The following is a 21516-nucleotide window of genomic DNA, read 5'->3' as shown; positions in this document are numbered from 1 at the left end:
ATCCTTGCCTTGTTCCTGATTTTAGGAGGATTGGTTGTAGCTTTTCCCCATTAAGTATAATATTGGCTATTGGTCTGTCATAAATGGCTTTTATTGTTTTTAGAAATGTTCCTTCTATTCCTATTTTCTCCAGAGCTTTTAGCATGAATGAATGTTGAGTTTTATCAAAGGCCTTTTCTGCATCTGTGGCGATAATCATGTGATTCTTGACCGTGGCTCTGTTGATATGCTGGATTACATTTATTGACTTACATATGTTAAACCATCTCTGTGTCTCTGGGATGAAGCCTACCTGATCATAGTGTATTATTTTTTTTATGTGTTTCTGGATTCTGTTAGCTAGAATCTTGTTAAGGATCTTTGCATCTGTGTTCATCAAGGAGATTGGCCTGTAATCCTCCTTTTTGGTTGGGTCTTTGCCTGGTTTGGGGATGAGTGTGATATTGCCTTCGTAGAATGAGTTTGGGATAGCTCCCTCCTTCTCTGTTTCTCTGAAGAGCTTGAGGAGTATGGGTATTAGTTCTTCTTTAAAGGTCTTATAGAATTCTGCTGTGAATCCATCTGGTCCTGGGCTTTTTTTTGTTGGAAGACTTTTGATAGCTTCCTGTATCTCATTATAGGATATTGGCTTATTTAATTGGTTAACTTCTTCTTTGCTCAGTTTGGGTAACTTGTATTTCTCTAAAAATGCATCCATTTCCACCAGATTTTCTTCCTTTAGAGAGTATAGCTTTTGAAAGTAGTCTGTTAGAATTGTTTGGATATCTTGGGTACGTGTTGTGATGTTTCCGGTGGCATCCCTAATCCTATTAATATGGGTTTCCTCTCTTCTTTTTTTAATTAATCTTGCCAACGGGCCATCAATTTTGTTTATTTTTTCAAAGAACCAGCTTTTTGTTTGGTTTATTTTGGTTATGGTTTTCTGATTTTCTAATTGGTTAATCTCTGCTCTCAATTTGGTTATCTGGCTTCGTCTAGTAGCTTTAGGTCCCATTTTTTCTTGTTTTTCTAGCTGTTTTAGTTGCAACATGAGATTATTTACTTGGTCTGTCTCCATTCTCTTGATGTGGGCACTGAGGGCAATAAATTTGCCCCTCAGGACTGCTTTTGCTGTGTCCCACAAGTTTCTTTGTGAGGTGTTTTCATTTTCATTGAGTTCTAGGAAATGCTTTATTTCTTCTCTGATCTCTTCTGTTACCCAGGCCTTGTTAAGGAGTGTGCTGTTCAATTTCCATGTATTAGAGAAATTTCTGCGGTATGCTTTGTTATTGAGAGCTAGCTTGATTCCACTGTGGTCAGATAGGATACAGGGGATTATGTCGATCCCTTTGTATTTGCTTAAGTTCCTTGCATGAACTATGATATGGTCTATTTTGGAGAAAGTTCCATGAGCTGCTGAGAAGAATGTGTACTGTGTTGTTTTAGGGTGAAATACTCGGTAGATGTCAGTTAATTCCGCTTGAAGTATGGCCTCACTTAATTCGGTAGCTTCTTTGCCAATCCTCTGGTTGGTAGACCTGTCCTTTGGTGAGAGTGGCGTGTTAAAGTCTCCTAGGATTATCGTATTGGGATCTATTTTATTCTGTAAGTTTGAGAGCATTTGTTTAACATATCTGGGTGCACCGATATTTGGGGCATATAAGTTGATGATGGTTATATCCTCCTCTTGGATTGTTCCCTTTATTAATATGTAGTGTCCGTCCTTGTCTTTCTGTACTGATTTTAATGAAAAGTTTATTTTGTCAGATATCAGGATAGCTACACCTGCTTTCTTATTGGGGGAATTTGATTGGTAGATCCTTTTCCACCCCTTCACTCTGAGTTTGTTTGTATGTTTGGCTGAGAGGTGGGTCTCCTGAAGGCAACAGATGGATGGGTCTTGTTTTCTGATCCAGTCCTCAGTTCGTTTTCTTTTAATTGGCGAATTCAGCCCATTTATATTAAGAGAAAGTATAGAGAGATGCATTGTTGTCCCTGCCATTCCGTTTTCCTAAGTTTTTCTTCTTTCCTTTCCTCCTGTGCTTGCTCAGTTAAACTTTGAGTAATGCCTGTTTGGGGCAGGTCCCAGTTCCTGGTTGCTTTCTTCAGGTTGTGTCCCCCCTCTTAGAATTCTTTGTAATGCTGGCTTAATGTTTATGTATTCATTTAGTTTTTCTTTGCTATTAAAAGTTTTCAGTTCTCCATCGAATGTGAATGCTAGCTTTGCCGGGTATATCAGTCTGGGTTGGCAGTTATTGGCTCTCAGGGCTCGTATGGTGCTTTCCCAGGCTTTTCTTGCATTCATTGTTTGTGTGGAGAGATCTGCAGTGATTCTAATTTTTTTCCCGTTGTAGTATAGCTCCTTCTTCATTTTTGCTGCATGCAGGATTGTTTCCTTATTATTCAGATCCATCATTGTTACTATTATGTGCCTAGAAGTGTTTCTCCTGGGATCTTGCTTGTTGGGTGTTCGATAAGCTTTTGTGATGTAGTTAAGATGGTCGTTTTTGAGGTGGGGAAAATTTTCATTGACTATCTTGTTAAATAGGTGTTGCATTCCCTTGCTCTGGAATTCCTCACCTTCGTCCACTCCGATTATGCGAAGGTTAAATTTTTTAGCATTATCTGCTTGCTCTTGAATTTCCCTTTGGTTTAATTTGAGTGATTTTTCCATATCTGTCACTTTTTGGTCCAGTTGGTGTATTCTGTCTTCTGTATCTGACACTCTACCTTTCATTTCATTCACTCTGTTGACCGTGGCTTCTATTGTGGTTTGCATGGTGGAAATGGATCCCTTTATGGATTCAATGTTGGTTCTCAGAGTACTGATCTCACCTCTCAATGAGGTGATATCAGTATGCATTACCTCTAATTTGGCGTTTATCTCACTTCTTACTGAGGTTTGTGCAGCTTCTATTTTTGCATCCAATTTTTGTTTGATATCCTGTATATCTTTTGATAGTTCATCCTTGTGCTCTTTCAATTTCTGATCCATTTCTCGCTTTATTTCTTGAGTCATTGCCTCCAGCAACCCTTGGATGTAGTTTTTGTCTTCCATTCCTGCTTTGCTCCCACTGGGGCTCTCCCCTGCGTGGCTGCTGGCTTTTGAGGTGAGCTTGCTGTCCTGGGTAGTGGTAAACCTTGTGATTTTTCTCTGTGATTTTCGCATGGGGGTTCAGGAGACTGCTCTTCAATCTTGTTTTGGTGTGTCTGTCTTTGCTTGGTTGCTGATTCTGTATTGGTAGAGAGAGTCTGTGCCTGATCTGGATTCTGTTGGGAGCCTATTTCCAGCTGCTATTCACTTAGGATTCTCAGCTCTCTGCTGTAGCAATTCCCGCCTTTGGAAGGGTTGAGCAGCCTAGACTGCTTGTGTTTGCTCTTGCGGGTGCTCTTGGGAAGATCAGATGCTCTGGATGCACTCTCCCAAATACTGGAGTCTGCTATGGGCTCCTGATGTGTTTTTGTTTGTTTGTTTTGGGCTGGTTGTGGGCTTGAACTCTAGGTTTGGGTGCTGTCCCTCAGCTCTTCAGCTCAGGGCTGGCACCCTACCATTTGAGCCACAGCCCCACTTCTGACCCTTTTTGCTTTGTTCAGGCATCGGTCCCCTTTCCTGGTTCCGGCCCCAGCCTGGAGCACGCTCGTTAGGCCTGTGCTAATGTGTATACCACCTTGGTTATGCAGCCTGGAGGACACAGTTCAAATTTCTTCTACTGTTGGTAGTCTTGACCCAGGGGCACTGTTCCTGGCTTGAGCATTTAAGCTCCCTTCCAGGGGCGCTCTTGCTCTGGCCTGGCCAGCAGAGTGTGCTCCACCGGCTGGTGGAGCTCTCGAACAGTTCCCAGTTTTAGTGGGTCCTGTGGTCCGGGTGTTGGGGTAGGGAGTCTAGGTCAGGGTCTGGGGATTCCCTCCAGCTCTGGTCTCCCTTGATGGATTCTCTGTCCCCTGTGGGGTACTCAGCCTGTAGGTCGTCAGTTGTTGTTGCAGTCCGAGTTCAGTTGGGGTGGTTGCGGGCTGGGTTGGGCGGCCCCCCGCCGGGTAGTTGCAATCGCGATTGGGCAGGTGGTCTGCCGGGGGTGGTCTGCTGGTCTGCCGACAGGTCCCTTTGTGGCGCTGCTGGTGCTGGGCGGCTTTGGCGGGATGGAGCCTCTCCGCTCCGGTGGAGAGTGATGGGTGGGGTGGGATCCTCCTGGAGACTCCCGGCTGGTAGGTTTCTCTGTTCCTGGCGATCCGCTGTTCTGCAATCCGGTACCTGGTGATCTGCAAGCAGCCCTCTGTGTCTCTGTGGCTCCGGCAGCCCCCGCCGGGCCGGCTGGCCGGCGGCTTGGCGCACTGCCGCGCGGCCAGTAAAGGTTGGGGGAGGGGTCTTCGCTCTTCTCTGTTCTGAATTTCTTCTTTTCCTCTCTTTCTTTTTTTGTTATTTTCCACCTCTGGTTTTTCTCTGAGTGTTCGTCTTTTTGTTGTTGTTGGTCTCTTGGGGAGATTAAGCGTTGGAACTCGAACTCTCTTTTTGGTTGGAGAGAGCTGTGGCGTTTCCCTACTGCCCCGTCGCCATCTTGGTCCCCCCTAATTATTGGTTTTCTTAATGCAGGCGGCCTCGAGTATCCTCCACAGAAATGAACAAGAAAATGATTGGCCGGAAACTGATCAGACTGTCACAGATCAGGGAAAAGATGGCAATTGACAAGCTGGAGGAAGTGGACTGGGTGACATTTGGGGTGATAGTGAAGAAAGTCACTCCACAAAGTGCCAACAACGTAAGCCAGCTTTCTGGATTCTGCGCTGCCTCATTGCACACAGTGGTGACCTACATCCTTACTTGTCGCCTGTCACTACTTCATTTCCAAGTAACTTGTTGCCACACCTCCTTGGAGATCTGTATTAGGGGCAGTATCCTACTTAAAGATCTGGTTGTACAGCTTTCATGGGCCTTTCAGTGTCCAAATCGCTGTCATAGCATTTCATGTGGCATGTGTTTGGGTGGCACACTTGACTGTCCTTGTAGGGGAGAGGATTATACTTAATGATGAAAAGTTAAAACCATTTCCTGTAAAATCAGGAATGAGACAAAGATATCTACTCTCTCCAGCCTCTTCAATATAGTATTGGAATTCCTAGCTAGAGCAATAAGGCAAGAGACAAATATAAAGGGGATCCAAATGGGGAAAGAAGTAAAATTTCCCTTTTTGCAAATGACATGGTCCTATATTTAAAGAACCCCATGAGCTGATCCAAAACTTTGACAAAGTAGTAGGGTATAAAATTAACCCACAAAAATGAATAGCTTTTCTGTATGCCAACCATGAGAAGAGCCAGGCTGAAATCAGGAAAGCAACTCTTTTTGTAATAGCCTCATGCCAATAGTGCTGAAATTGCATGGTGTGGTCTGTTACAGAACACCTAAGTTTCAACACTGAAGTTAGACTGAGAGGGAAAACAGTCTTGTGTCCTGAAAAGTCAAGAACAAAATAGGGTTCTAATCTTTGTTCTTGTAAATAGTGGCATGGCCTCAGGATAAAACTTAATCTTTTCTTTAGGAGCTTCATTTCTATATCCATAAAATGCAGCTCGTTTATCTTATACTGATAATCTCTCAGCTCTGAAATATGTGATTATTTGAGCTAAAACTAATGTTACATTCATTCAAGTTCTGCTAAGAATAATAGTAATTAATTAGAGATTGCTTGTTGTGTTACTGTGGTGGTAAACATGAAGAAGTCTAGCTTCCATTTGATTAAGTTCTTAATTGCTTCACAAGTGAGTATAATGACATTGAAATAATTAGTGAATAATTTTATCTGAACTCTTATAAAAAGGGCATTACATAAATCCAGCACTCATAGTCTAGACAAAATAACTCACCATTACCTATAACCATATCCTCTGGGATGCCTCTGAAGTATCTGAGTTCAACATTATTCAAATGATCCTCCTACCCCAGTGGACATTGTTCATTATATAGTCAACATTTTGAATTGCATCTCCAGGTATTTTGTAATACATCTGACATGTTTCAATGTCTGGCTTTCTTTAAATGATTCAGAGATTTAATAGCATACAGCAGAAGCCTGCTTATGACTTAATAATGTCATAACCGCCAGCTGGGCACTGGCGGTTCATGCCTGTAATCCTAGCTACTGAAGAGGCTGAGATCTGAGGATTGCGATTCAAAGCTAGCCTGGACAGGAAAGTCTGAAAGACTTTCCAATAAACTACTCAGAAAAGGCTGTTAGTATTGCTATGGCTCAAGTGGTAGAGCGCTAGCCTTGAGCACAAAGAAGCTCAAGGACCATGCCCAGTCCCTGAGTTCAGGCCCCAGGACCAGCAAAAATAAATGATAGTAATCAGTGATAAAATATTCATATTAGTAAGTTATTAAATGTTAGTACCCATAGCTGCTTCTTATCCTCTGAATGATGTATAGATGTGGATGTGTGTGTGTATATATGAGTGTGTGTATGTGTTTGAATATATGCATATGTGCTTGAGTGTACATGTCATTAGTAAAGTAGAGCTATCCCACCAACTAGACCTGATGCTTAGATCTGACTGCCCTGGCCTCACCTCCATCTCTGAAGTGAGATGGGTAATATATAGAAGCTAAATAGCAGATGTTCTAATGATTCTATTTTGTGTGGTTTATATTTTTCTACAATAAAACATTTGAACCATAAATGGAGATTGTGCACAGTTCAAAAATTATTAAGACCAAAAATAAATATTCATTCCAGGGGAAAACATTTAGCATCTGGAAACTGAATGATCTTCGTGACCTGACCCGACATGTGTCATTGTTCTTGTTTGGGGAAGTTCACAAGGAACTGTGGAAGACGGAGCAGGGCACTGTCATAGGCTTGCTCAATGCCAATCCCATGAAGCCCAAGGATGGCTCAGAGGAGGTAAGGATTTGTAAAGCCAGACACTAATGGCTTATGCCTGTAATCCTAGCTAATCAGGAAGCTGAGATCTGAGGATCACAGTTTGAAGCCAGCCTAGGAAGGAAAGTCCATGAGACTATTCATTTTGAATAAATTACCAAAACCTGGAAGTATAGCTGTGGCGCAAGTGCTAGAGCCCTAGCCTTCAGCAAAAAAGAAGCTCGGAGACAGAGCCTAGGCCCTGAGTGCAAGCCCCAGTATGGACACCACACACAAAGCCACACCTTGCTAGGCACAGTGGCTTAAGCTATAATCATAGCTACTTGGGAAAACTTCTTGCAATCAGTAGATTGCAGCTCATGGCCAGCACAGGCATAAAAACTGTTGTAAAAGCTGAAAGTTCAGCTCAAGTGATTAGAGTTCCTGTGTGAGGCCTAGAGTTGGAACTCTGAGACACACATACACAAAATATGCTTATCTGCTTGTCAGTCCTTAAAGTCTGCCTCTCTTTCACAGGTGTGCTTATCTATTGATCATCCTCAAAAGGTCTTAATTATGGGTGAAGCTCTGGACCTGGGAACCTGTAAAGCCAAGAAAAAGAATGGAGACCCATGCACACAAACTGTTAATTTGGTTAGTTTCAGCCATTTTATGTCAGTTTCACTAAGGAAAAGAATTAAAATTATTGCTTATTACAGCTGACTGAGGGTTTAGGGGAAGAATTTTAATGTGTTCTTGTTTCTGTGTAGTTCCAGCGATCAAACAATGAGGAGCAGTAAAAACTCTATACTTCAGTGTTGTTACACCTTTTAATAGAGCTTTTAAGAAAAAGAGCTTTAGAGACAAAAATCATCCCCTTTCAAAGCATGTACAACCAACACCACTGTATAATCTTAGAATACTTCAATTACCCAAAAAGGAATCCACACACATAGCAGTTTTTCCTCAGTCCCTCCTCCCCCACACCTAGGAAACAAGTCTACTTCCTATCTCTGGATTTGCTTGTTCTAAATATTTCCTATAATGGATCATAAAATGTGAAATTTTTTATCACTTTTCCCATAGCAGAATTGCCAAGGTTTATCTATGTTTTAGCATATGTCAACTCTTCATTCTTGATTAAATAACATTCCTTTGCACAGATAGACCACATTTTTATTTACCCATTTTTGAATTAATAATACAGTTAAGTTGTTCCTACATTTGGCTATAGTGAATAATCCTGCCATAAACATTGATGTACACATGCCAGTTCCTTTGGCTGTATAGCTGTGGATAGAATTGCAAGGTCTGACTGACCCTTACAGAATTGCAGACTGACTTGCAAAGTGGCTGGATCATCTTCCCCTGGGGAACCCTGTAGAGTGATGAGGTGGGCAGATGAAGTTGGGAGGCTGGGATGAAGGGTCCATACCCCCTGCCCTGCTCCCTGTCCTCCTGGCCTGGTCCTCACCCTCTGCTCTTCCTTGCAGAACGACTGTGAGTACTGTCAGTATCACATCCAGGCGCAGTACAAGAAGCTCAGCGCAAAGCGCACTGACCTGCAATCTACCTTCTCTGGAGGACGAATTCCCAAGAAGTTTGCTCGCAGGGGTGCTAGCCTAAAAGAGCGGCTGTGTCAAGATGGCTTTTACTATGGAGGAGTTTCTTCTGCGGCCTATGCAGCCTCTGTGTAAGACATTCTCAAGCTTTTACTTGTTGTCTAAAAGTAAAGATGATGATCAGAATTTTCTATATCTGTTAGGGAATACTTGTCCAGGTCTTGCCTTTCATAGCTTACTTCCTGCAAGAAGGTGGATGTCCTTCTCTCTTGCAGAGAGGACACAGAAAGGAGAGATTGAGTCATTTCCTGGTCATACTGTAATATATTTGATAGGTGGCTTTTGACATAAAAATTATGCTTCCTTGATTTCTGACATAAATAGTGTGACTTCACTGAGGCTGGTTGTATGGCATGCCTTAGGTCATTTTGCTTGTGGCTGCTTGAGGTTAAAGACCTCTTTGCACCAAAATTTAACTGTCTACAGTGAAGCTTCGCTAGGGGGTGGGATGATACAAGTCAGATGATCATGGCACCTCTTCTAGGGACTGACTACTGCAGTCTCTAAGGTAGGTGTTCGATGGCCTTGACACCATAATGTGTTGTGAGGACTGCATCTGAGCATGTGATAGGTTGGGACTTCAGTCAGTCAAACAATAATAGGTCTAAGAACAAAACATTTTGTTGCTGATCCAGTAGGAATTGAACAGGACTGCATATTTCCTCTGTATTTGGAAACATCAGGCACCTTTTTTTTCAGTTTCAAATGATTTCTCTACTTTTTTATACTGCTAAAAGCAATACATGTACATTATTTTTTTAATAATGTATACAAAAGGACAACATATGTGTTTCTAGATGTTTAGAACATTTTTAGGGCATTTATCCTTGGTATTGTTTTTGTTTTGTTTTGTTACTTGGGATTAAACAGGGCCTTGCACATGCTAGGCAAGTGTTCTACCACTGAGTTACAGCCTCAGCCCAACTAAGTTGTAGTAATGTAAGATGAACTCATACTATACCTGTTCTCTTTTTTTATTTTTAATGTTTTTTATTGTAAAAATACTGTACAGAGGGGTGACAGTTACATGAGCAAGGTAATGAGTACATTTCCTATTGAGCATTGTTACAACATACCTGTTCTTTATAACCCTTTTTTTCCCCTCCCAAGTAAAACAATATTTTCCTTATTGATGTCACTATTTTTTGATGACTACATAATACTCTCATCATATTAATAGCATTTCTAATAAAAATTTTAAGCATGATGTAATTAATGTCCTCAGTTTTTACAGTTCTTAAGATAAATTTCCAGACTTCTAGATCGAAGAATAGGAGGTATTTTGTTTTGTTTTTTTCTTTGGCCCTTTCAGAATGGCTTTAAGCAAGTGAGCAGATTGCCTCTTTTTTTTTTTTTCTCCAAAATATTATATATGCCTCTTATTCTTATCTGGGGGCTACAGTATGTAAGCCAGGTAGGTAGGTAGTAGGTATGGTGGTGGCACAGCTTGCTTACCTAGTACTGGTATCCATGGTTGGTAGGAGACACCTTCTGTATGCATCCGTGTTGGATTCAGTGACACTTGTCATTTCAGCGCAGCAGCTGTTGCTCCTAAGAAGAAAATTCAAACCACACTGACGAATCTGGTTGTAAAGGGCTCAAAGTCCGTCATTCAGGAAACACGGCAAAAACTGGGTAACTTTGTTTCCCCACCCTCCATTTCCAGCCCCAGTTTCAATGTATGGTATTTGTGGTTGAAAATGGCAATCCCCTCCGTGGCTGATGTGGCCTGGGTGGCAGGACATTAAGAAGAAGCAACATTCTGACTCCCAGCTGTGGTGGGGAAGGGGAGGGTCTCATGTGTTTTCTACCATTTCTTAACAGTCAGACTTCATATCCAGCATTTCAACCAGTAGTACCAGCTTCCTGGGAAGTCCTGTCAATTATCTTTTGATAAAGTAGGCCTAGGCCATTGAATGCCAGCCTGTCTGAACACATGGTCCTAATAGCAGCCTGGGCCTGGCATGGTGACTGCCTTACCCACCAACCATATTCCAGGAATACTGTATCAAATGATGCCATTGATGCTAGGTGTTTCATATTCTAATCACTACTTAGAGTATCCCTGTAGTCCCTCCAGGCTAGTGGAAGAGGTACAGAGTTCTGTGTTTTCTCTGTTGTTCATCTACTTCATTTACAAATGAGCAAAATATGATTGCAGAGTTTAAAAAATAACATGCCATCAAGCCATCGGAACTTTGCCTCCTCTAATGCTGCTGTTTGTGTCCCAGGGATCCCCCAGAAGAGCTTGACTTGCTCTGAGGAGTTCAGGGAATTGATGGCCCTGCCAACGTTTGGAGCCAGAAACTTAAAACAGCATTTGGCCAAAGCCAAGGCTTCAGGTACAGTCATCTGGCATAGCAACCTTGTCCACGTGTGCACGCGAATGTGTGTGTATGCGTATACACATGCAAGTATTCAGCTTCTCAGAGAATCTCTTAGTCTGGGCCTATATTTTAGGTGACCTGGGGAGCCCCAAACCTGCCATCCAGTCTATCTCAGCATCAGCCCTCCTGAAGCAACAGAAGCAACAGATGCTAGAGATGAGGAAGAAGAGAGCGGAAGAAATAGAGAAACGGTAAGAATGGCAGACTTAACAATTCCTGTGTAGATGACTCTTCTCAGGAGTCCTCAGAACATTGTAATAGATTTCAAAAAAATGTTGACTTCTGATTTTGATGGGCCGATTTTGTCATAATCTAAGTAGTGTTGAAGGCCATGTACTTCTAGCTTGTGCTAATGAGATGGAAGCACGATGGTACAAAGGAGTCATTAGTGTCATCCTGGAAAGGAGAAAGGTGTACAAGGGGGTTTTGTTCACATGGAAAGCACTGTGTTTGCCTATTTGGTCCACGTTGCCTGGCTTTGCAACACTTTGGTTTTTAAATACAAGCTTAGCCAATGAACGCAGTTCATTGCATGAGACACTAAAAATGGAGTCCTTTTAGAGCACAATCAAGTGGAAATGGCTATAAATGATAGTCAAAGATTTCCCGAACACATGTTTTCTGCGTAGTGATGAGTTACTATTGGCAGGTAGTTAGCATGTCCTATGTAGAGCTTGGGGTGTGTATATTTGTTGTTTGTTTTTGCAGTGTCAGGGCCTAGGACACAGTGGGCAAGCCACAGCCCCCAGCTCTATATTTCATTTCTGCATATTTTTTAAAGATTCCTCCAAAACTCAAGTGAAGCCCAGAGTCCAGCTGTGCCATGCTCATCTCAGCTGCCCCTGACTCAGTGTCCGCGTACAGGGGCCAAGTTCCCCAGGCTGGAAGGAGCCACAGCCCCTCTGATGCCCAAACTTGGGCGAGGCGTCACCGAAGGAGATGAGGTTCTCTTTTTTGATGTGTCCCCACCTCCAAGACCAAAACTAAGTGCTGTAGCAGAAGCCAAAAAGGTACGTGGCCCCTGTTTTCTTGAACACTTGACTGCGTTCTGTATAACACAGCTGGATGAGTTTCAAACTCTGTATATGCTCAGTGGCCAGAACAGATAGCAGCATAGCCGACATTTTACTGGTCGTGATAAGCAGAGTCAGTGTCACTTTAAACCATAATGGTGTCAACATAATACCATTAATTTAAGCCAGGAAAGTTAGAGCCTGTTATCTGAATACTGTTTCTTTCTCGTCATGCAAAAGGAGACAGCTTCCAGGGAGATACGGGGTCAAGGCTTGATTATATTGGCATTAGCAGAAAAAGTTCTTGGAATTCATTGTTACAGTGAAAGTGTAAACTTGTGGTTTAAAGACTCCTTGGAGCCAGGCACAGTTGTGTATCCCTGTAATCCCAGCTTCTCAGCTGGGCAAAACTTTAGCAAGACTTCCATGTGCACAAAAAAAAAAAAGTTTAACAAAAAAGTCCGCCCTTCCCCTGGGTTCTAGTCTCTACCTCTCAACTGCTTCTTGTAAAAGTTTTAAAAAAATTGCTTTAATTCTTTAGGGCTGGGGGTGTGGCTCAGTGTTCACCAACTAGTATACACAGGCACTGGTTCTGGTTGTGCAAAAGAAATCATACACAAACGTCTGGTCTGTGGTGGACAAAAGCTAAGTAGCCCTAGCTGAAGAAGGAGTGGCGTGCCCTGAACCTCACCAGCCCACTTCCTGAGTCCCCTAATTAAGACTATGCTTTTCTCTAGATAGCAGCTATCATCAGATTAAGGGCAATAGCTCACCCTTCTCTGAAGTCGTACCTATACAAATAGCAGTAATACCAGGCCTCACAAGGTGGTTGACCCCTGTAACCCCAGTCTCATAATAACAAAATGATTTTTTAAAAATACACGGAAATACTAATAGTAATCATAATTGCACGTGTTGATTCATATTACCATGTGGCTGTGCTGTTGGTATGCTCTGCTCTTTAGCGGGTCTCATTCCCTACATCCGCCCACAGCCATCAAAGATCATGCCATCTTCAACCTTATTTTATAAATATAGAAAGCAATGAGAAATGAAGTGATTTGCCCGCAGTTACATGCTAGTCAGAGGCTAAACGAATTCTAGCTGAAATTTGTCCAGTTCTAAAACTTCCCAAATGGTCACATGGTTCCCTTACAGAGATGGAAGGCTGCCATCTACCTGATATTTAACTGCTTAGATTAAGTAACCTGTAAATTTGTCCATCAACTTATAAATGTCATACTATCAAATGTGAACGACTGTGTTTCTAAATAAAGCTGGATAAAGTGAAAACATATTCTCTCCATTTCTATTAAAGAACAGCCAGATTGTACTGGCTGTTTCTAGAAAGGGACACAGGAAACTGGACTCCAGTGGCTCACATCTGTAATCCTAGCTACTTAGGAGGCTGAGACATAAGGATTGTGGTTCAAAGCCAACCCAGACAGGAAAGTACATCAGATTCTTATCTCCAATTAATCACCAAAAAGCCAGAAGTGGAGCTCTGGCTCAAGTGGTAGAACACTATCTTTGAGCTGAAAAAGCTCAGGGGCAGTGCCCAGGTTCTGAGTTCAACCCTAGGATTGGCCAAAGGGGAGTGGGGCGCAGGGGAGTGGGGGGGCCGCGTGCCACAGGTCTGGCAACAGGTGACCAGATAACTCATTCTGATTCTTACCTCCCTGTCTCTATTTTCTCCTAGTTAGCTGCAATTGCCAAATTAAAAGCAAAAGGCCTGGTCCTTACAAAAACAGATCCAAACAACGTTGTAAAGAAGCACAAGGACCCCCAAGATGTGCTGGAGGTGAAGGAACGTGTGCAAAAGAACAACACATGTTCTCCTGAAGGTACAGTGGTTCCAGGCAGCTGTGGGACCTTAGGGAGCCCCAACCTATAACCAGAAGTGCCCAGGTTCTCACCAGCACCCTGAACCCTGACATCCCACTATTTTCCACTCATTTTCCCTCAACTAGAATTCCTGTGAATGTTGCAGACTGGCATAATCACATTACATTGAAATTAATTTCATTCCATTGATACACAGCTTAACGAGTCTAGGGGAAGGTTTGCACCTTTATACTAGCATAAAGATTTACTTTGAAATAGAATTCCTTTGTTTAAAATTGCTGATTTTGTTTGATCTCTGAGTGTAGACAATGTATAAGTTTAGAAGAGCACATCTGGGAGGGAGGGGAGAGAAGGGGAAAGAGAGAGGGAGAGAATGAGACTGTATGTTTCCAGAGTTTAAAATCAGGGCTTTGTATTTGCTAAGGAGGTACTACTCTACCACTTAAGCCATACTCTAGCCCATGGTTAAATCGTGTTAAAATTAATTTTATAAGTAGCATTTTTGTTGTTGTTGTTACCTGTTACCATAATCCTTGTAGTGAAGTGAAGTCAACTCTAGCACAGTGGTCCAGTCCGCCCTCCTCACATTTCTAGGCTCTACCTCTCAGCTGCTTTTCAACCTTTCCTGTGTACTCACTGGGCCTGGGGGAAGGAGTGATGGGAAGCTAAAGAGAAAGCCCACATGGGACGGAAGTGGCGCTGTGGCTCAAGTGGTAGAGCGCAAGCCTTGAGCTGAAGAGCTGAGGGACAGCGCCCAGGCCCAGAGTTCAGGCCCCACAACTGCCCCCCCCCCAAAAAAAAAGAGAAAGCCCACAGGCTTTCTCACTGTCGTCTGTACCAGCCGATGTTTTTCTTTCTGCCCTAGCTGAGGATGAATTGGAGCCTGCGAGGAAAAAAAGGAGAGAGCAGCTGGCCTACTTGGAATCTGAGGAATTTCAGAAAATTCTAAAAGCAAAGTCAAAGCACACAGACATTCTCAAAGAGGTAGGAGCCCAAAAGATGGGGCCTATGCGGTCATTGTCAGTGTCCTTCAAGCCCTGAGGGGCTTTCCCAGAACCCAAGAAGCAGCTCCCAGGACATCTCTTTGCTCTTGTCCTTATCTGAAGCGTAGCAGTTGGCTACTTCAGGATGTGCGGTCTATCAGAACAGTTGAAGTGAATGGCTTGCTGGGCTGACTTTATGACACTGAAGTCATAATGTTAGGTTCTTTTTCTTTATTTGTATTTGTTTTTTTGGTTTTGTTTTGTTTGCCAGTCCTGGGGCTTAAACTCGGGCCTAGGCACTGTCCCTGAGTTTCTTTTGCTTGAAATTAGCACTCTACCACTTGAGCCACAGAGCTGCTCTGGCTTTTTCTGTTTATTTGGCCCTGAGGAATTGAACCCAGGGCTCCATGCATGCTAGGCAAGCACTCTTATCACTAAGCCACATTCCCAGCCCTGTATTTGGTGTTTTTAAAACCACCATGTAGCCAGGTGCTGGTGATTCATGTCTCTAATTCTAGGAGGCTGAGATCTGAGGATCATGGTTCAAAGCCAGCTCAGGCAGAAAGTCCTTGAAACTCTTATCTCCAATTAACCACCAGAAAAGTGGTATTGTGACTCAAAGGGGATAGAGCACTAGCCTTGAGTGAAAAAGCCCCGGGACAGTGCCCAGGCTTCCATACTCAAGCCCCACAACAAAAAACAAAAAAAAAAAATGTAACTTTTGCACAGTGTCCTACATAAGAACAGGTATACTGTTGGTACATGAGTGGACCATTGTGTTCACTTCCTGGGTGGTCTTCAGTGCACGAAGCCTCTATTATACTACCTCCCCTTGCAAGACTAATCGTTCTGTAGCAATAAATCCTTGTTTAAAAGCTAAAGAGGGGCTGGGAAGGTGGCTCAGTGGTAGAGCGCTTGCCTTGCATGCATGAGGCCCTGGGTTCAATTCCTCAGCACCACATAAGCAAAAACCAAAAAAGCCGGAAGTGGTGCTGTGGCTCAAGTGGTAGAGCTCTAGCCTTGAGCTGAAGAGCTGAGGGACAGCGCCCAGGCCCCGAGTTCAGGCCCCACGACCAGACCCAAAAAAATAAATAAATAAAAGAATAAGAAAAGAGAAGCCCTCCATGTGTCAAGGGTTTTCCTGTACCTGTTGCCACCTTTAGTTTTCATTTAGCTAATGGGGGTTCTGTCTAGGATCTTTGAACATGTAGCCCGTCTCCTCAGTCCTGTTTTGATTGTTACTGAACTGGAGTCCTTGCTGATTTATTCTTCATGATCAGAGTCTGTGAGTACTCATGTGTGTGTTCTCATTCAGGCCGAGGCTGAACTGCAGGAGTCCTATTTCGAGCCACTGGTGAAGAAAGAACAAATGGAAGAAAAGATGAGAAACATCAGAGAAGTAAAATGTCGAGTGGTGACGTGCAAGACGGTGCGTGCAGAGTGGGCACTTGAAACGTGGGCCCTGTTTTGTGCCGCTGCGGCTTGGGATGCCGGGAAGCTGTGGGGCGTGGGCAGTTCTGTCACTTAACTGGGCTGGAAAGCAGACAGCCTAGAATAAGAGACTTGTTCCTTTCAGGGATCAAACTTGAAGGTGCATTACATACCTGTTGCATCTCTGCCTTGGCATTGCTACTTGTCAGATGAGGATAATAATGAGAAAATGAAAGAGCTACTGATCAGCCTTCCAAAATAGGTCCCAAGTCCCACCATCCTGCAATCAGTGATTAATGTTTCATAGCAACTCTAGAACAGAACAACCTAGATGATTGAGAGATTTACAGCCCTTTCCTTCTTTGACCTTCACTGTGATTTTATTTATTTTTATTTATGTTTTTGCCCCAAGACAGGATCTCACTGCGTAGGCTAGGCTAGCCGTAGACTCATGCTGCTCCTGCCTCGGCTTCGTGAGCACTGGTTGTGTGTTTCATCACCACACTCAGCCTCTTACTGTCACAGAAAGTGACTGTGCTTCAAGCCCACCCAGCAGCAGGACTAGACATTAGAAATGATGGTCCTCATAGGAGAGACAATTCAAGAAATCGCTCCAGTCACAGCCACTAGAAGATAACGTGTCAAAGGCCCCAGCACAAACGTAGGTGGGAATGGAGACAGCAGCTCTCAGGGCCCTGACAGCTGCTCTCCAGTCCTTCCTTCATCGCCCCTCACCAGGCCTGTATCTGTGTTGGTCTGTGCAGTGCGCCTACACCTACTTCAAGCCTCTGGAGACATGCATCAGCGAGCAGCATGACTTCCACTGGCATGATGGCATCAAGAGGTTTTTCAAGTGTCCCTGTGGGAACAGGAGCATCTCCCTTGACTGGCTCCCTAAGAAGCACTGCAGGTATGACAATGGCTGCCCCCTTCCCCCCCCCCCCCTCCTCTTGCTCTCGGCTCTTTAACTGAGCTACTGCTCAGTTCAGGTCCCTGAAAACTTGAGACTCTCATCCTGTGCCTTCATCACAGCCCCTGCCTGTCCCCAAGCTAGAGCTGGAGTCCCTGGGAAGCAGGGCTTCTTCCCCAAAGCAGCCCTGTGTCCTGTGTACCTGGCCCATAGTAACTACCAAGAACAGTGAAATAAGTAACTGAAGTCAGCTGCTGCTGCTGCTGGTGGGCTGGTGGGTATGTATATTTGTTAGACACCCGGATATGGATTGTTTTCTCTCCACTTGTCCATTTAAAACCTCTTCGGTGTACATTTAACAGGCCTTTTGTTTGTTTGCATGTTACTTTGGGAGGGGCGCCAGTCAGGTAGAGTTGCTGCATTTCACACACTGTGGTGCCGCCCCTGGAGTGGGGAGCAGGCTCCAGTTCGTTTAACAACATCACTGGTCCCTCAGTGTCCTCCGTCCTATGTATGCGTTCTTCCCACCCCTTCCCCACACCCCTCCCATCCTCAGTGCCATAACAGACCCTTCTCAAAGGATCAGTGTGCTTTGTTTGCTTGTAAGGCAAGCACTGTTTCACACGCGGAAATTTTTTATTATACACAAATGGTACTAACGGCCTCATTAGTGTATGTTCACTCAGCTCCACGAGGCTTAGAGGCATATCTAGTGTGCTGTTCTAGTGTGCTCTGAGAGCAGTATCTGTCCATTTCATCCAGGGACGGCCAAAGTCTAGTGTGCGAGACGTCTACCCAGGGTTCCAACCAACCGGGCTACTCTGCCAAGCCGTGGGCTAACCCCTCCCTTCCCTCGGGCCTGCACGAGCTCTCAAGTTCTGTGTCTTCTTACATTTTTGCCAGAATCCCAATCGTTTTATAATTTTATATGTCTGGTTATTGGAATTTTCAGGATCTTACTTTCTTAGCCGTTTAATTGCCTTTTTTATAATTTTCTATTAATATCTAGTACTTGTTTTCCTACTGGGACTTTTTTTTTCCTTATGAGGTGCTGGGAATCACCCCCAGAGCCTCATGCACACTAGAAGTGCTCTACCACTGAGCTACATCCCCAGCCCTCTGCATTTGCAGATATACCTTGGATATTTAGCACATTGGTCCACCTTAGTTGTTTTGTTTTGTTTTGTCAGTTGTGGGGCCTGGACTCTAGGCCTGGGCGCTGTCCCTCAGCTCTTCAGCTCAAGGTTAGCACTCTACCATTTAAGCCACAGCATCATTTCTGACTTTTTTTGCTTACATGGTGCTGAAGAATCGAACCCAGGGCCTCATGCATGCAAGGCACCCTCTACCACTGAGCCACCATCCCAGCCCCATCCATCATAGTTTCATTCATTGGAAATGTACTTCCCCACAAAGAGTTGTACAGAGAGGTTACAATTCCCGAAGTCAGGTTATGAGGACAGTGCATCTTGACCAGTGTCTCCTTCATCGTTCTTTGCCATTTTCCCTTTCCCATCCCTACTCTCCAGTAACATAGTAGAGAAGCCCTTTAAACCTTAGTGTGGTTCTGTACATGCACAGTTTTGTTGCTTTCCAGGGTCTTCCTTCTCAAATCTCCTATGTTTATCTCAGCAGTTCTTCAGTTGCTTCACCCCTGAGCTGCACGCTAACCCTTTGGTTTTTTGAGACAGGGTCTCCCTGTGTTCCAAAGCTAGCCTTAGGCCCACAGTCTTCCTTGCTAGTGAGCCTCCCAAGCACTGGGATTACAGGTGTGTACCACCATTCCCAGTCTTGGCTTTCATTTATTTATTTATTTATCATTGCATCATTTTTAGGAGACATAACTCATGTGATATTGAGCATTTGGGATTTGAGGCAATTTCAAGATTGCTTTTAGTCTTCCCAACAATGTTTTACCTGGCTGTTTTCACTACCTTTTCTTTTACAATCTCTTGGTGTTTTGCTTTTTATGTCCTGTGATCTCTGCTTTGCTCTAAAGTTCTCCTGGGCTGGTATGAGGGAGGGCGCCAGGAACCATAGCCAGGTCATGTGAATTTTGTAAATATTTGATATTGATACTTGATTTTTCTCCAAAATAAATGAAAAAAACCACACAAAACAACGTTGCAGGAGTGAAAACTTATGCAAAGCATTAGGAGACTCAGAAGAGTTCAGTTCATTAGGGCTAAGTATGGGAGAATAGATGCTTTTCACCTGGAGAGTGCTTGGGCTTTTGTAACAACACTGCTTCCCCTGGCCTTCCTCTTGGCAATTCACCCCAACAGCCATCAACACAAAACAAGGTTGTGTTCATCCCCTGCGGTGTGCGTAGTCCCATGGTGCCATCATCTGAAACTCTAACCCTCAAGTCTCCAGCTGAAGAACTCAGGACCATTTCTCAGTCATCAGTGCTAATTCTTTGTAGCGTTACATCATAGCCTCAGATGTGGCCTCAAAAACAACGAGTCACCTTGAATAAAACCTTTCTGAATGCAGGGATGCTCTTCCCCCCTCAGTTCAGTGAGGTCAGGCCAGTCGCACCCTGCTGAGTAAAGCCGTCTTTTTCCTCTTTCAGTAAGTGTGGCCTCTACAAATGGGAACGGGATGGAATGCTGAAGGTATGTGTGTTCCTTAGCTTTTTGTTGCTGTAGCAAAATACCCAAGTGTACAGAAACAGAGGGACAAAGAGTGAACAAGTGCAGCACTGGTACTCGCTAGCCATTATATTGAAAATGAGCTATACAACTCGTAGGTGGAGATGGGAGGGAAAGTAGGGAGGGGATGACATTGTCAAAGGAGACCCCTCTGTATATCACCTTACAATAACAAGTTAAAAAAAATTAAAAGTTGAACAAAAAAATACCCGAGACAAGTCAACTTCAGAAGAGGAAGGGTTTATTTTGGCTCCTAGTTTTAAAGTCTTTGGGTTGACCCCATTGCTTTTAAGCCTGTGGTAAGGCCACACTTCGTGGCAGGAGCATGTGGTAGAGAAAGTTCTTTACCTCATGGAACAAAAAAGAGATAGATGAAAAGACCATGACCTATGACCTCCCACTGGGCTCCACCTCTTCAGAGTCCCACCACTTGCCAGTGGCTCCAAGCACACGCAGGCCTTTTGGAGGACATTCCATATTCAAACTACAGCATTCCATATTGAAACTACACACTCGTGACCAATTGTAGTTCCAAGGGAAGTTGTGTTAAACCATTTCTTAATACCCTTTTTATTTCTAGGAGAAGACTGGTCCAAAGATAGGAGGAGAAACCCTGCTGCCGCGAGGAGAAGAACATGCAAAATTTCTGAATAGCCTTAAATAACCCCGAGACCAGACATTTCCCATCGCTGCCTGACTTCTTGTAGCTCTGGGAAAGTAAGGAATTGATTGGCACCATCAGAAACAAGAGCTTGAAAACACCAGAACCTTCCTGCCTACTCTCCTCCATGTGTAGCTTTGACCTCCAAGTACAAAATCAGGTTACCATGGTATTTCCTGTCAACTACAGATCATTGTATTAATCAAATTACCATGGCATTGCCTATCTACCACAGGTCACTGTATTAATTCAGTCACACCAAGTGTACCCCAAAAGGGAAAGATGAACTGGGAACTGTATGTCTGGATCACTTGGTTAGTAGAGATTGCATTTCTCAAGTAAAGTTGTAGTGTTTCTGTAGACACTGGGAGAGTCAAAAGAATTCTCAACCCTAGGGGCTGGAAAGGTGGCTCAGTGGTAGAGCGCTTGCCTTGCATGCATGAGGCCCTGGGTTCAATTCCTCAGCACCACATAAGCAGAAAAAAAAAAAGCCAGAAGTGGCACTGTGGCTCAAGTGGTAGAGTGTGCTAGCCTTGAGCTGAAGAGCTGAGGGACAGCACCCAGGCCCAGAGTTCAGGCCCCACGACCGGACCAAAAAAAAAAAAGAATTCTCAACCCTAATTAATTAAGTTGCTTAACTTGTGGACTTCACTCAGAAGAATCTGTAAAAGGCAGAAGATTGGACCAAATAAGCTTAAAATGGGATTTCTCAGCTCTCAAGTACTGCAAATAAAATATTCTTTTTCCCTCTACAGTAATATAGGAGAGTCCTCTCCCTGGGCAGCATACTTCTCTGTCATTGGACCCAAGTGGAATCTGGACTCGTCTAAAGGTTCAATGACTTGGCAGGGTTATTACATTAGAACTTGAACTCTAGCTAGAAATGGCTTTGATTTTTTTTTTTTTTTTTTCCAAGATGGAACTGTTAGGAACTTAAGTGTGTGGGAGGTAACTATGGAATATGGCTGACTTGGGTATTTTCAAGAGCCAGGAATAAAATTCTCATGCATAGACATCAAAAATGCAGGATCATCACTAAATTTCCCCTAAGATCTTTAGCTTAAATTGCTCTTAAGAATATTTTGTTTCCCAGAAGGTTTTTATTGTCATTTCTTAATTTGACTAGCAAAGTAAAGAATAGTTTAGTTATTAATAAGAAGCAAAAAGCACTTGGAAC

The 21516-nt window shown here is 43.6% G+C and overlaps 1 protein-coding gene across 1 annotated transcript in view; it reads left to right on the top strand.

Annotated features, from left to right (window-relative positions):
- The window catches only part of Mcm10 (minichromosome maintenance 10 replication initiation factor), a 33604-nt gene extending 12808 nt beyond the window's left edge, over positions 1-20796 (top strand). The window contains exons 7-20 of the mRNA XM_042686308.1: positions 4568-4733; positions 6708-6875; positions 7371-7487; positions 8327-8526; positions 9990-10090; positions 10687-10797; positions 10916-11033; positions 11624-11852; positions 13555-13699; positions 14566-14684; positions 15999-16112; positions 16879-17024; positions 19600-19642; positions 20259-20796. Coding sequence (XP_042542242.1) covers positions 4568-4733; positions 6708-6875; positions 7371-7487; positions 8327-8526; positions 9990-10090; positions 10687-10797; positions 10916-11033; positions 11624-11852; positions 13555-13699; positions 14566-14684; positions 15999-16112; positions 16879-17024; positions 19600-19642; positions 20259-20342 — 1861 coding nt within the window. The 3' untranslated portion in view covers positions 20343-20796. The remainder of the gene's footprint in view (positions 1-4567; positions 4734-6707; positions 6876-7370; positions 7488-8326; positions 8527-9989; positions 10091-10686; positions 10798-10915; positions 11034-11623; positions 11853-13554; positions 13700-14565; positions 14685-15998; positions 16113-16878; positions 17025-19599; positions 19643-20258) is intronic.
- Positions 20797-21516: the final 720 nt, after the last annotated feature.

The sequence above is a fragment of the Dipodomys spectabilis genome, unplaced genomic scaffold (genome assembly GCF_019054845.1).
Source record: "Dipodomys spectabilis isolate Male_0828 unplaced genomic scaffold, ASM1905484v1 ptg000096l, whole genome shotgun sequence".
NCBI classification, from domain to species: domain Eukaryota; kingdom Metazoa; phylum Chordata; class Mammalia; order Rodentia; family Heteromyidae; genus Dipodomys; species Dipodomys spectabilis.
This window is presented reverse-complemented; position numbering and strand designations above follow the sequence as displayed.